Genomic DNA, 15,918 nt, shown 5'->3' with positions numbered 1-15,918 from the left:
AACTATGAAAATTGCTCTTTGATTGATTGTATTTCCTTGTTGCAATCCATGCTAAATTCTCCTCACGCTTATAGTCAAAATAAAGCGTTTACTAAACATATCGTTGATGCCTTGATGCAATCTTATGAAGAAAAACTTGAATTGGAAGTTTGTATCCCTAGAAAACTTTATGACGAGTGGGAACCAACTATTAAAATTAAAATTAAAGATCATTAATGCTATGCTTTATGTGATTTGGGTGCTAGTGTTTCCACGATTCCAAAGACTTTGTGTGATTTGTTAGGTTTCCTTGATTTTGATGATTGCTCTCTAAATTTGCACCTTGCGGATTCCACTATTAAGAAACCTATGGGAAGAATTAATGATGTTCTTATTGTTGAAAATAGGAATTATGTGCCCGTAGATTTTATTGTTCTTGACATAGATTGCAATCCTTCATGTCCTATTATTCTTGGTAGACCTTTCCTTAGAACGATTGGTGCAATTATTGATATGAAGGAATGAAATATTAGACTCCAATTTCCGTTAAGGAAAGGCATGGAACACTTACCTAGAAATTAAATTAAATTACCTTATGAATCTATTATGAGAGCCACTTATGGATTGCCTACCAAAGATGGCAATACCTAGATCTATCCTCGCTTTTATTCCTAGCTAGGGGCGTTAAACGATAGCGCTTGTTGGGAGGCAACCCAATTTTATTTTTATTACTTGCTTTTTGCTCCTGTTTAGTAATAAATAAATTATCTAGCCTCTGTTTTGGTTGTGTTTTTTGTGTTTAATTAGTTTTTGTGCCAAGTAGAACCGTTGGGAAGACTTGGGGAAAGTCTTGTTGAACTTGCTATAAAAAACAGAAACTTTAGCGCTCACGAGAACTGCTGTCATTTTTATTTGGAAAGTGCTATTTAGTTCATTATTTTTGCAGATGATTAATAGATAAATTACTCACGTCCAGCAATTTATTTTATAATTTTTGGGGTTCCAGATCTTGCGATAGCTACAGATTACTACAGACTGTTTTGTTTTTGACAGATTCTGTTTTTCGTGTGTTGTTTGCTTATTTTGATGAATCTATGACTAGTAAAATAGTTTATAAACCATATAGAAGTTGGAATAAAGTAGGTATAACACCCATATAAATAAATAATGAGTTCATTACAGTACCTTGAAGTGGTCTTTTATTTTCTTTCGCTAACGGAGCTCACGAGATTTTCTACTTTAAGTTTTGTGTTGTGAAGTTTTCAAGTTTTGGGTAAAGATTTGATGGATTATGGAACAAGGAGTGGCAATAGCCTAAGCTTGGGGATGCCCATGGCACCCCCAAGATAATCTAAGGACACCTAAAAGCCAAAGCTTGGGGATGCCCCGGAAGGCATCCCCTCTTTCGTCTACTTCTATCGGTAACTTTACTTGGAGCTATATTTTTATTCGCCACATGATATGTGTTTTACTTGGAGCGTCTTGTATGATTTGAGTCTTTGCTTGTTAGTTTACCACAATCATCCTTACTGTACACACCTTTTTAGAGAGCCATACATGATTTGGAATTTGTTAGAATACTCTATGTGCTTCGTTTATATCTTTTGAGTTATATAATTTTGCGCTAGTACTTCACTTATATCTTTTAGAGCACGGTGGTGTATTTGTTTTATAGAAACTATTGATCTCTCATGCTTCACTTAGATTATTTTGAGAGTCTTGATAGCATGGTAATTTGCTTAAAATCCTAATATGCTTGGTATGCAAGATTAATAATAAAAACTTTCTTATGAGTGTGTTGAATACTATGATAAGTTTGATACTTGATAATTGTTTCGAGATACAAAGATGGTGATATTAAAGTTGTGCTAGTTGAGTAGTTGTGAATTTGAGAAATACTTGTGTTGAAGCTTGTGATTCCCGTAGCATGCACGTATGGTGAACCGTTATGTGATGAAGTCGGAGCATGATTTATTTATTAAGTGTCTTCCTTATGAGTGGCGGTTGGGGACGAGCGATGGTCTTTTCCTACCAATCTATCCCCCTAACAGCATGCACATAATACTTTGCTTTGATAACTTGTAGATTTTTGCAATAAGTATATGAGTTCTTTATGACTAATGTTGAGTCCATGGATTATACGCACTCTCACCCTTCCACCTTTGCTAGCCTCTCTAATACCGCGCACCTTTCGCCGGTATCATACACCCACCATATACCTTCCTCAAAACAGCCACCATACCTACCTATTATGGTATTTCCATAGCCATTCCGAGATATATTGCCATGCAACTTTCCACCATTCCGTTTGTTATGACACACTCCATCATTGTCATATTGCTTAGCATGATCATGTAGTTGACATAGTATTTGTGGCAAAGCCACCGTTCATAATTCTTTCATACTTGTCACTCATGAGTCATTGCATATCCCGGTACACCACCGGAGGCATTCATAGAGAGTCATATTTTGTTCTAAGTATTGAGTTGTAATTGTTGAGTTGTAAGAAAAATAAAAGTGTGATGATCATCATTTTTAGAGCATTGTCCCAGTGAGGAAAGGATGATGGAGACTGTGATTCCCCACAAGTCGGGATGAGACTTCGGACGAAAAATAAAAAAAAGAAAAAGAAAGAAAAGAGGCCATAAAAAGAGAAAAGGCCCAAATAAAAAAAGAGAAAAAGAAAAAAAGAAAAAAAATGAGAGAAAAAGAGAGAAGGGACAATGTTACTATCCTTTTACCACACTTGTGCTTTAAAATAGCACCATGATCTTCATAGTAGAGAGTCTCTCATGTTATCACTTTCATATAATAGTGGGAATTTTTCATTATAGAACTTGGCTTGTATATTCCAATGATGGGCTTCCTCAAAATTGCCCTAGGTCTTCATGAGCAAGCAAGTTGGATGCACACCCACTTAGTTTCTTTTTGAGCTTTCATATACTTATAGCTCTAGTGCATCCGTTGCATGGCAATCCCTACTCACTCACATTGATATCTATTGATGGGCATCTCCATAGCCCGTTGATACGCCTAGTTGATGTGAGACTATCTTCCCCTTTTTGTCTTCTCCACAACCACCACTCTATTCCACATATAGTGCTATATCCATGGCTCACGCTAATGTATTGCGTGAAGATTGAAAAAGTTTTGAGAATGTCAAAAGTATGAAACAATTGCTTGGCTTGTCATCGGGGTTGTGCATGATTTAAATATTTTGTGTGGTGAAGATAGAGCATAGCCAGACTATATGATTTTGTAGGGATAACTTTCTTTAGCCATGTTATTTTGAGAAGACATAATTGCTTTGTTAGTATGCTTGAAGTATTATTATTTTTATGTCAATATGAACTTTTGTCTTGAATCTTTCGGATCTAAATATTCATACCACAATTAAGAAGAATTACATTAAAATTATGCCAAGTAGCACTCCACATCAAAAATTCTGTTTTTATCATTTACCTACTCGAGGACGAGCAGGAATTAAGCTTGGGGATGATTGATACGTCTCCAACGTATCTATAATTTTTGATTGCTCCATGCTATATTATCTACTGTTTTGGACATTATTGGGCTTTATTATCCACTTTTATATTATTTTTGGGACTAACCTATTAACCGGAGGCCCAGCCCAGAACCGCTGTTTTTGCCTGTTTTAGGGTTTCGAAGAAAAGGAATATCAAACAGAGTCCAAACGGAATGAAACCTTCGGGAACGTGATTTTCTCAACAAACAAGACACATGAGACTTGGACCCTACGTCAAGGCACAAGGGAGGAGGCCACAAGGTAGGAGGGCGCGCATGCCTACCCCAGGCGCGCCCTCCACCCTCGTGGGCCCCCTGTTGCTCCACCGACGTACTTCTTCCTCCTATATATATCCACGTACCCCCAAACGATCAGACACGGAGCCAAAACCCTAATTCCACCGCCGCAACTTTCTGTATCCACGTGATCCCATCTTGGGGCCTATTCCGGAGCTCCGCCGGAGGTGGCATCGATCACGAAGGGCTTCTACATCAACACCATAGCCTCTCCGATGAAGTGTGAGTAGTTTACCTCAGACCTATGGGTCCATAGTTAGTAGCTAGATGGCTTCTTCTCTCTTTTTGGATCTCAATGCAATGTTCTCCCCCTCTCTTGTGGAGATCTATTCGATGTAATGTTCTTTTTGCGGTGTGTTTATTGAGATCGATGAATTGTGTGTTTATGATCAAGTCTATCTATGAATAATATTTGAATCTTCTCTGAATTCTTTTATGTATGATTGGTTATCTTTGCAAGTCTCTTTGAATTATCCGTTTGGTTTGGCCTACTAGATTGATCTTTCTTGCAATGGGAGAAGTGATTAGCTTTGGGTTCAATCTTGCAGTGTCCTTTCCCGGTGACAGTAAGGGCAGCAATGCACGTATTGTATTGTTGCCATCGAGGATAACAAGATGGGGTTTTCTTCATATTGCATGAGTCTATCCCTATACATCATGTCATCTTGCTTAAAGCGTTATTCTGTTTTTAACTTAATACTCTAGATGCATGCTGGATAGCGGTCGATGCGTGGAGTAATAGTAGTAGATGCAGGCAGGAGTCGGTCTACTTGTCTCAGACGTGATGCCTATATACATGATCATACCTAGATATTCTCATAACTATGCTCAATTCTGTCAATTGCTCAACAGTAATTTGTTCACCAACCGTAGAATACGTATGCTCTTGAGAGAAGCCCTAGTGAAACCTATGGCCCCCGGGTCTATCTTTATCATATTAATCTCCTACTACCTAGTTATTTCCTTTGCTATTTACTTTGCCTTTATTTTTACTTTGCATATTTATCATAAAAATACCAAAAATATTATCTTATCATATCTATCAGATCTCACTCTCGTAAGTGGCCCTATAGGGATTGACAACCCCTATTTGTGTTGGTTGCGAGGATTTATTTGTTTTGTGCAGGTGCGAGGGACTCGCGCATAGCCTCCTACTGGATTGATACCTTGGTTCTCAAAAACGGAGGGAAATACTTACGCTACTTTGCTGCATCATCCCTTCCTCTTCGGGGAAAACCAACGCAGTGCTCAAGAGGTAGCATGATCTTACAAAGATGATGAGGTAGTATTGGTGGGGGTGGAGAACTGGAAGAGGAAGATGTCATGGCTTAGCTGGGAGAAGATGATGCTTCCGAAAGCTATGGGAGGTATGGGATTTCGTGATATGAGGGCCTTTAATCAAGCTTTGTTGGCCAAGCAGGCTTGGCGTCTCCTGGACAGCCCGGACAGCTTGTGTGCTCGCTTGTTGAAGGCTAAATACTACCCAAGGGGGAATTTATTGGACACGGTATTCTCAGCTAGTTCTTCGGCGGTGTGGAAAAGTATTGTTCACGGACTTGATCTTGTGAAGAAAGGCATTATATGGCGAGTAGGTAATGGTACTCTCATTAAAACATGGAGAGATGCTGATGCTTGGATCCCTAGAGGAAATAATTTCCGGCCAGTAACTCCCAAGGAGAATTGTCGATACAATTGGGTGGCTGACTTCTTAGATGAGCATGGTGCATAGAATATGCAGCGGCTTAGGGAACACTTTTGGGACTTGGATGTGCGGGAGATTCTGAAGATTCGCACATCTCCTAGGAATGAGCAGGACTTCATCGCGTGGTTCCCTGAAAAGAGTGGACAGTTTACTGTCCGAAGTGCTTACCATCTCGCAACGGAAGTTCAACATTCGGTACACTTGAGTTCCTCTAGTGGCAACCCCTCCGGACGGAGGCATATCTGGCAGCGTATTTGGAGTTCCCATGTTCCGTTGAAAATGAAGATTATGGCTTGGAAGGCTATTTCGGGTGCCCTTGCTACAAATGAGTGCAAGAAATATAGACACATCTCAATTAGAGATAGATGTCCGTTATGTGGGAGAGAGGAGACGAGCTTCCATGCTCTTGTCTCATGTGATCATGCGAGCAGAATTTGGACACACATGAGGCTGGTATGGTGTCTTCCTAGCAATGCTGTCTTACAAGACACGGGACAGGACTGGCTGTTAAATGTTCTTGTGAACTGCGGCGATCAAATGAGGGATTGCACGATCATGCTGATATGGCGAATTTGGTCTTTGCGCTCAGACCTCACTCATGGCAAGGAGGCTCCCCCGTTGTCGGCGACGTCAGACTACCTCCAGAGTTATATGAACTCCCTCAACCTATGCAGCAGATTTTCAACGGAAGAAATTCTTAAGGGGAAGATGCCGAGGGTGCATGAGGCTCCACACGTGGTTCCCAGGCCGAGCACCCCTTTGGCTTGGCCGCGGCCGCCGGCTGAATTCGCTGCCCTCTCGGTGGACGGTGCTTTCATGCAGGAGGACGGGTCTGCTGCGGCGGGTATGATCCTTCGGCGTCAAGATGGGAGTGTAATCTTTGCAGCATACAGGTGTATATTCAATTGCAACGACGCGTTGGAAGCGGAACTGCATGCGATCATGCAAGGCATGGCACTGGCCGTGCAACACTGTTCCATGCCAATTATTGTGCAGTCAGACTCAGCTTCGGCGTTGGCAGCATTGACCGGGGAGAGCTTAACCAGGTCAGCTTATGGACACTTGGTGACAGAGATCAAGCATCATATGGAGACTCAGGAGTTTGTTCCATCAAAAATCAAGCGTGAGCAAAATAGGATAGCACATCAGTTGGCATTGTATAGTCGTACGGAGTTCACTACTGTTGTATGACTAGGAAGAAGCCCTCTTTGTATCGAGGATTTGATGCCTCTTGATTGTAACCCTATGCATATGGAATAAAACTCTCTTTCTATCGCAAAAAAAAATCATAAAAAATTATAGAGATGCAGTGTAAATCCCTAGGTTCATGTTTATTATTTTTAGAGATGGAAACTTTAGTAAACTTATAAAATATGATATATTTTTTCAAAAATCCTGGCTCCATCGAGCCCGGGATCCCGAGATAGCAATTTCCGGCCTAAACGTGCCGTGCTAGCGAAGAAGACGCAAACTCATCTCTGAAACCCTGACTAGGCAGCCGACCGGGCAAAAATCGGAGGATGACGAATCTTCGATTGTTCGCCTCTCTCGCGACGGGAAGGCTGTCCTCACGCCGGATCTGCGGCTAGGTCATAGGACCGGCAACGCACCAGCTCTCTGTACGTATCTCTATCTCTCTGCTCCTCCCAATATTTCAACCTAATTATCTCCGCCTCTCAGCAATGTGGCTAATTGATCTCTCCTTCGCAGAAGAACCTCCCTGCTGGTGTCCGCGGATTTGGCTCCTTTGACAGGTAGCTCAACTATTGCCAGCATACTTTGCTCAATCCATACTAGTACTGTTCAGTTTGGCGCTCTATCCCCAAATCGTATGTTACATGTGACGACTGCTTCTTGTAGAAAATTACTTCTCGTACATGGATTTCATGTAGGATTGCCATTGTTTTGAGGTTTATTTGGATTTGCATATCTGCTCTAGCCGAGCTAAACATATCCATGCCGGCACCGGCAGTAGAAAGGACAACTTCTTGGGCTTAGTATGTTGACTGTTGGTGTTTACAGAATTACAGTCGGTCCATATTATTCAGTTTGATTCACTTTGCCCAGCTTATAGTTCGTATTGTACTAAATATTTGTAGGGTTTAATTCGTGGTAATCTGAACTTGATATCTTTTGCCATGGTGTCAGCACTCAACTGGAATCTGAATTTTGGTTCTACTAGCAAAAGAGCCCGTGCGTTGCAACGGGAGATTTTTTTTCATATTCTTCAATGGCCATGGCCACATTTTGTTGTATCATCGAGATACACTATCACTCTCAATTTCGTGAAATCATGATCATTTTTTAAAACTCGTGCACATATTTGAAATCATGAACATTTTTAAAATTTGTGAACACTTTTTCAAATTTTTGAACATTTTCTAAAATTAAAAATATTTTTTGAATTCATGAACATTTTATACTATTTGCAAACAGTTTTTAGAATTGTGAACATATTTTATTTTATTTTTTATTTTATGTGCAAATGGACGAACAAATGATGGATGAAAATCTGGTAATAAGGGACGTATAAAAAAAAGAGTAAGAAACATTCGTGTCTTTAATAAAAAAGGAAAGTACTAATTAAGGGTGCAACATAAAAATAATTTTAAAAATAATTAACATGGAAGATAACATTATATTTAGAATCTACAAAATTTTCTAGGCGATTTTCATATCTAGCATGCTAAATTTGAAGTTGGGGTTTGAAAGATATAAATATTTAAAAAATACTTGAATCTGCAAAAAAAGAATTAAAAGAGAATATTTTGACCGTATTATACCTTGTAGACCATCTGTTAAGCGACACTTGGCGAAATAGCTCTATACTACGCCAACTGAAATTCGCGAAAAAAAAACTACAAAAATGAGGATGACCGGGTTTCGAACCCAGGTCTCCTGGATGGTGGAGAAACACCCAGGCCAGTAGGCTGCTTTGTTGGCTTGTGATGTGTAAGGGCGTTTCCTTAGATGAACCAAGAGCTATCGGTGACGAGTTAAGAAATAAAAAACGAATCGTTTTCCCACTTATGGATGGCATTGGTGGGTAATTTTTAGTAACTTGAAGGGTAATTTTAATGACGGACGACCAGAAGCGATAGTCGCTTTATTAGTAGGTAAAGAAAATTGGTTCTAAAGAATAATGATGTAACCGAACGTTGTTTTTGTTAGAAATAACTACTGAGATTATTCAACTGCTAATCAGATCGTATCTAATATGCATGAACACAATTTGATCTGATGCGGAAATTAGGAGCAGTAGATTGATTATACCTCCGTTTGGTGATGCCATCTCGGGTCTAGAGAGGACGAAGAACTCGACAACATCTCCGGCAACTCGCCGGAGTAATGGAAAGTCTTCACGTCAATGAGCCGTGCTCTCCTGATTGGAAAAAGAGTGATTTTCGGAGTAGACGATGGCTAATGCGATGGACTGATGTGTATGTGCAAGTCTGCTCCTTATATAATGCGTTGGCTTTGACCGTGGGACCTTAACCATATTAGCGTTAATTCAGCCCCCCAATCACGGGCCCGATTTGTTAATTGCCATTTAATTGGTATTAATCCCGAAATTGATTAATGGGCCCATATTAACTTGTGGTAATTAACATTTTGACCATTTGATCACATTATAATCGCAACATTCTCCCACTTGATCGAATGGTTAATCATCATTAGTGCATATCTCGACAAAATACCATACCAAGGTAATGTATTCATAGTAATCGAATAGTTATTACTAGAACCCCATTATCTATAGCACAATACTCCATCTTGACACGGATAATTATTCATGGTTGGGAGTTTGTATGTGCATGCAGGCATACTCCCTACTTATGGTCCTAGTAGTTTGTTTCTTTATTAATCATCATGTGCACTTGTTTAGCGAAACAAACTTTCTTATTGTCCAGATCAAAATTTGAAATCTCATTTATATAATTATCCCGACAATTAGAGGCCTTGAGTTATACTTATGCTAGCAATATTAGTGGTAAGCCTTTAGTTAGGGGATCAGCTATCATGCACTTAGTACATATATGCTGAATTTTAATATTTGGTCTTGGACAATATAGTTCACAACATGATACTCACTTAATTGTTGCTGCTAGTGAACTAATGCGCGGATTACTTATCGCACAAAAATATTAGTTATGTAGTGTACCAGTATAAGTCCAGGTAAAATTGTTAAGCCACGAGGCTTGCCTGGTTGTATCACAACATATCTAAAATTCAAAATTGCATTGTTGTCAACTTAGATAGTAGGCTTAGTAGTGGAAAACTAATTTTATACGATACCATAAAGTACATAACGTGATGTACTAGCTCCCACTCATCTTAGCGTAAATGCAACTCCCTTCTTATTTCCTCTATGAACCCAACAACTTTAGTTTTCCATTGCCCTTTTGTATATAGCTCCCACTGGTGCAAACATTCTATAAAGATTAAGAGTGTTTGACAGTGGTGAACAACATCGGGTAACAATATTGAAAACGTTGTTCTTCTAGAACATGGGCTGATGCAAATAATTAGGGACGAAGGTAACAAAAGAGTAATATAACCAATAGGGAATGGAACACATTTTGGCGTATTAATTCCAAATCCTAAGTACCATAAAGAACTCATTTATTAGTTTTCTTTACTTATTTCCTTTAATATAACCAATAGTGTGGCCTAAATCAGGTAAGGCAAGTAGATGAAGGTCTCTCTTAATGAGAGTGTTTAATTCTCCCCTTCGAAATATGGCTTAGATAATAGTGTCATCATTTCGATGAGCACTCATAATACGCATCAAGGATTCACAAGAGATAACACAACCAGAACCATCATGACAACTCTTAATAACACAATATTTGTTCGCAAAATAACAAATCCATCATATCATAGAGAAACAAAATAAGGTCCCTCATGCTAGGAACATAAGAGTATTATTACGACGGAGGATGAACAATCACCAATACTCAAGGAGACATACTAATCCTTGTTCATCAGTCTCCTTGCCACTTGGAAATCTAAGGCTTTGATCCATCTTTTTCAGTGTCCTCACGGAATGGAATCCCTGAAATGAGTTCGAAATGTGCAAGTGGCACTTGAGTCAACTCATCTTTATTTAGGGGAAAATAAATAAATTATTTCGAAACTTAGGAAATTGATTCATTACCCTTCTTAGCAAGCCATGCCTTAAAGCCATCACATTCTTTCATGACATGCCCATCTTCCTTGCAGAAATGACACTTAGGACCCTTAGGCTCTGTAGCGATGTCCTTGGTTCCAGAGTTCCCTAGCTTGCTTGCATCAATATTAGAGAAGTTCATCTTCTTCTTAGGTTTCCCATCACCCTGAGACTTTCTTTTCCCTAAGTTTATGGAAGTAAGATGAGCATAATCTATCCTTTCAACCTTAAGCCGCTCTTCTTCTTGAACGCACATAGATGTGAGCTCACTCATGGTCCATTTCTCCTTCTGAGTATTATAATTAATTTTGAAGGGACCATACTCCATAGGGAGAGAAGTCATAATGAAGTGAACCAGAAAGCCCTCAGAAATCTTCATGTCCATGCCCTTTAATTTTGCGGCCATATCATTCATAGTCATGATATGTTCTCTCACGCCGCTTTTACCATCATACTTAGTGGTGAGCATTTTCATGATCAACGTACTAGCATAGACTTTTGTTGAGCCTTTAAATTGCTCCTCCACCGACGCTAGATAAGTCTTAGCACATTCAGAATCAGAGATTGCTCCCCTAATCCCAAGAGTAATTGTGATTTTCATGATCATGATAGACAAGCGATTGGAGCGCTCCCACTTCTCCTTATTAGCCTCATAAACCTTAGTTCTCTCGGCAAGGTTTTCATCATCAAAGGACAAAGGAACTGGAGCTTTTTCCCTAAGTGCATAATCAAGGTCCATGACACCAAGGTTAATCAAAATCTGCTCCTTCCAGGTAGGAAAGTTAGTCCCATTGAGGTGCTCAATTGAGTTCAGGAGCCCGGAAATAACTGATGGGTTCAAAGCTGAATAAAACATAAATAACATGGATATCAAAAATACGAATTATGAAAATATCCATATATAAGGAAACTTAATGCATGATATTAATCCTACGCTGGTCTGATTAATAACATTTCAAATTTAATAGAATCCTTATTCGCAACACCGTTGGGCAGTAACGAAAAGGAACAAAATGAAATATCTTTATTGGGAAATTAATTCTAGAAATCATGATCATAATCAACTTTTGTTAGAATATAATCATGTGTCATACAAATTAATTATTGTGATTATCCCAAGATATGTAGTGGCCTTAGATAAAAGGTCGGAAAATAATCATGACCACATACAACGTTGGTCAGTATGTAGCCATGCAATACTAAATTAATCATCACAATTATCGTGAGAATATACAGCAGTGTTAAACCAAAATTTCTCGTTGGTTCCATTCTAATTCAACACTGATGCTCATAAATAATTTCTGAATGCACACACTAAAAACAATCAACCGTGCAATTTAATCAGCATATTTAATTATAACAAAAGAATAAACATTGGCTGGTTAAATGGCAGCGTAACTTGTGCAGCGGAGGAGACGTCAGTGTAGCCCATGAATCATGCACCGCTGCGTAACTAAAGCAGTAGCAATTAACTAATGACCAGCAGCAAACAGAACTAATTCATGTGCAACCTATCAAAAGTACAGCAGTGCACATGCTAAGGAAGTAATTGTATGAAGCAGCATCCAGGAGGGGGAAAAGTATTCATAAAATATACTGAATCATACAAATAACTAAACACCCACCTACTGTTTCATAAGTAATAAACATAATTCAAAAAGGCTCTGCACTAAATGAGTTGCGCATACTAGTACAGGGTTACTGGGCTATACTAGTCAACTTTGTCATTTCGCTGCCTACTGCCATCGCCAAGTCGTTAACAGAAATTATGCCCCGTGCGGCCCAGTTATATGCAAAGCCCATGACATACGCATAATACTGAATCCCTAACCGAGTTAGCTTTCCTACAGCGCCGCCGCTACTCATAGGAGAAAACAGGATCTGATAAGCGGCAGTTAAGGGAGTGAGTTATCCATGCGGGAACGGCACTGATGCGCCGGGTTCGGCGCTAAGGCATCGCGCGCGGCGGCGGCGGCGGGAGCTCCACCCTGATGAGGCGCGCTGCTGCGGAAGCACCGATCTTAGGCGCGCGGCGGCGGCGGGGCCTGAGGTGCGCAGCGGCTCCTGATGCGTGATGGCGCGAGCACGGCCTGATGTGCTCAACGACAGCAGCACCACCCTGAGGCACACAGCGGCAGGAGCACCACCCACCACCCTGAGGTGCGCTGGCGATGCCTAAATGCACGATTTTCAGGCAAGTTGACAAGATCAATTCGTTTGCTCAGTAGGATTAGTCTACTGCGGAATATCAAATCGGTTCATGTAATTAGATCCAACCGGCCTCTGATACCAAATGTTAGAAATAACTACTGAGATTATTCGACTGCTAATCAGATCGTATCTAATATGCATGAACACAATTTGATCTGATGTGAAAATTAGGAGCAGTAGATTGATTATACCTCCGTTTGGTGATGCCATCTCGGGTCTAGAGAGGACGAAGAACTCGACAACGTCTTCGGCAACTCGCCGGAGTAATGAAAAGTCTTCACGTCAATGAGCCGTGCTCTCCTGATTGGAAAAAGAGTGATTTTCGGAGTAGACGATGGCTAATGCGATGGAGTGATGTGTATGTGCAAGTCTGCTCCTTATATAATGCGTTGGCTTTGACCGTGGGACCTTAACCATATTAGCGTTAATTCAGCCCCCCAATCACGGGCCCGATTTGTTAATTGCCATTTAATTGGTATTAATCCCGAAATTGATTAATGGGCCCATATTAACTTGTGGTAATTAACATTTTGACCATTTGATCACATTATAATTGCAACAGTTTTCTCTGAGCAAATGGCTCATCAACACTGTCATCACTCTCCTCTCTACAACTACAATGATTTCCATGAATTGGAGATGCTAGATCTAGCTGTCAGTTTGGCATAGCTATTGCCTAGGAGTCGTTGATTGCAATTGGTGGCTCCTGAATATCTCTGCTGCTAAAATATAATGCTATTACCCAGGAGCCAAATGCAGTTTAAAATTGTTTTGCACTATCAAGTCTAACAACAAAATGTGTCATGCTGCAGTTCACCAAGGCAAGGTATTCTAGTGTTCGGAAGATAAATTCTTGTTATTTGGAATAACAGAGTCTGCAGTTCATTTTCCATTTACGCAACCGTTTGTTCTTTGCAGGTTGCCCACTGGCCAAGTCAAAGGCTTGTCACTTGGCACTGTTATCTCCCTGGGTTCCTTACCTGTGTTTGCTGGAGGCATATGGTACTACCTCAAAACGAATCCAGAGGGGCCACTGCCAGTTGGTATGAAATGGATCTGCCTTATCAATTTAGATCTCCTGCCTCGTTTAATTGTTACTTAGCCCACAAGCCTTTTGCCTGGTTTGCAACTGCAGCTCAGAAGCCCACCGCCGAGGAGGACCCGGAGGAGAGAGCCATGAAGAAGAGGTTTGAGGAGTGGATGGTGGTGCACAAACGCAGATACAAGAACGAGGAGGAGAAGGCACGGCGCTACGAGCTGTTCAAGGGGTGTGTCAAGCGGGTGAACGAGCTCAATGCCGCGTCACGGCCGGGTGAAGCCCGGTACAAGCCATACCGATATGCTGACTTTACCAAGGAAGAGAGGAGCAAAGTACATGGAATCGTGGTCGAACCATCTATGTTCGACGAGTGGAACGAGGAGAAGAGGCGCAAAACACAAGGGGGTCATGACGGCGGCGCCGACGAGGACGACTGGGAAGAACAGATGCGCCTGATACAAAGGGGTCTTCGCACTGCGGCCCTTAATGGCAAGGCACAACGCAAAGCACAGCAGTCGTCCTGAGTGGTGAATTAGTATCTATATTAGCTTCCATCAGTGTGTTATATTGATATACTCCCTCCATTCCAAAATATAGTGCGCCCGCACTACCCGAGGTCTAATTTTGACCATAAATTTAACCAACGAGACCGACTGCGGCGGGAGAAAAAATTGTATAATTGAAAACTTGTTTCGAATACGAATTCACTGATATAACTTTTGCTTCCGCCGCAATCGGTCTTGTTAGTTAAATTTACGGTCAAAATTGAAACTTGCATGGTTGAACTTTAATTGGAATTTCCCCTGTACCGCTGTACGTGCTCTTATCTTAGTATTATAAAACATACTCCCTCCATTCTAAAATATAGTGCACCCGCGCTTTCTGAGATCCAGCTTTGACCATAAATTTAACCAACGAGACTAATTGCGGCGGAAGAAAAAATTATATAATTAAAAACTTTTTTCGAATACGAATTCACTGATATAATTTTTGCTCCCGCCGCAATCGGTCTTGGTAGTTAAATTTACGGTCAAAGTTGGAGCACGTGGATAGAGAAAGCACTACATTGTGGAATGGAGGGAGTAATTATGGAGTTAAACACTTGGAACCCTTCCTTGTTGATTTTGCATGGCGCATGTTATAGTATGTTTGAGCAAGTAGCTCCGGGTGCTTCACTGAATGAGTCGAATGACTAGTTTGGCTGGCTGTTGCGAAGATGGCATCGTCCTCCCATGTTGATTATGCCCATATTATCTGCATTCAGAACCAGTGCTTCGCACTTGCTCTCTCGAAACATATGGTCTTTTTTTCTACACTAGTAGAAAAAGGGTCTTCTGACCCGGTTGGTAAGAGTCTTTTGTCCCGGTTTTTGAATCGGGACTAAAGGGTCGTTACTAATACTCTGGTCTTTTAATTTCGGTTCAAACAAAAACTGGGACAGATGGGTCTCCATGTGGCCGGTGCGCCGAGCCCAGGCAGGAGGGGCCTTTGGTCCCGGTTGGTGATACCAACCGAGACCAATAGGCATCCACGCGTCAGCATTTCAGGGGGTGAGGGTTTTTTTTGCCTTTGGTCCCGGTTGGTGGCACCAACCGCCACCAACCGGAACCAATAGGCATCCACGCGTCAGCATTTCAGGGGCTAAGATTTTTATTTTATTTTTTGAAAGGGGGGGGTGGGAGATAATTTAGGTGTTTCATATATTGTGTTAGCTAGCTAATTAATAGAGAGAAGTGTCCTCTCTTATGTCCGTGCTTGGTCGACGCTACGTACTATATACGTATAGAGAGGACTAGACACGCTAACTAGCTAGTAAGCAAACGAAGGAAACAGAAGATCGTCATGAACATATATGCATACAGAGAGAAGTGGTATCGACCACCTCTCCTTCTCCGAGAGATTAGTAGAACAACAAGTTCTCGTATATCTATCTAACACTACCGGCTACATATATACAATAATTATCTCTTACAATATAATCTCCTAATTATATAC

The 15,918-nt window shown here is 40.8% G+C and overlaps 3 protein-coding genes across 5 annotated transcripts; 2 read left to right on the top strand and 1 right to left on the bottom strand.

The window, feature by feature from the left end:
• Positions 1 to 5,947: 5,947 nt before the first annotated feature.
• LOC147981001 (uncharacterized) lies at positions 5,948 to 6,694 on the top strand. Its single transcript, XM_087515829.1, has one exon. It carries the CDS (start codon positions 5,948 to 5,950, stop codon positions 6,692 to 6,694), a length of 747 nt encoding a protein of 248 aa, XP_087371955.1.
• Positions 6,695 to 10,309: 3,615 nt separating this feature from the next.
• On the bottom strand, positions 10,310 to 13,217 carry LOC125530234 (uncharacterized). Its single transcript, XM_048694625.2, has 3 exons — positions 13,076 to 13,217; positions 10,662 to 11,516; positions 10,310 to 10,559 (listed from the first exon to the last, which is right to left on the bottom strand). Exons 1-3 carry the CDS (start codon positions 13,092 to 13,094, stop codon positions 10,513 to 10,515), a joined length of 921 nt encoding a protein of 306 aa, XP_048550582.1. The 5' UTR covers positions 13,095 to 13,217; the 3' UTR covers positions 10,310 to 10,512.
• LOC147981000 (uncharacterized) lies at positions 12,485 to 14,896 on the top strand. 3 transcript variants are annotated; one of them, XM_087513740.1, is made up of 3 exons: positions 12,485 to 12,833; positions 13,803 to 13,927; positions 14,020 to 14,896. In XM_087513740.1, exons 1-3 carry the CDS (start codon positions 12,748 to 12,750, stop codon positions 14,445 to 14,447), a joined length of 639 nt encoding a protein of 212 aa, XP_087369866.1. In that variant the 5' UTR covers positions 12,485 to 12,747; the 3' UTR covers positions 14,448 to 14,896. The 3 variants fall into 3 exon arrangements, with proteins under 3 accessions (XP_087369866.1, XP_087369867.1, XP_087369868.1); XM_087513741.1 differs by having other exon boundaries at positions 12,485 to 12,867; XM_087513742.1 differs by having other exon boundaries at positions 12,485 to 13,710.
• Positions 14,897 to 15,918: the final 1,022 nt, after the last annotated feature.

This window comes from Triticum urartu, chromosome 3A, assembly GCF_056163025.1.
Source record: "Triticum urartu cultivar PI428250 chromosome 3A, HENAU_Tu73, whole genome shotgun sequence".
Classification (NCBI taxonomy): Eukaryota; Viridiplantae; Streptophyta; class Magnoliopsida; order Poales; family Poaceae; genus Triticum; species Triticum urartu.
Note: the sequence above shows the minus strand (reverse complement) of the source record. Positions and strands in the feature narration are given on the sequence as shown.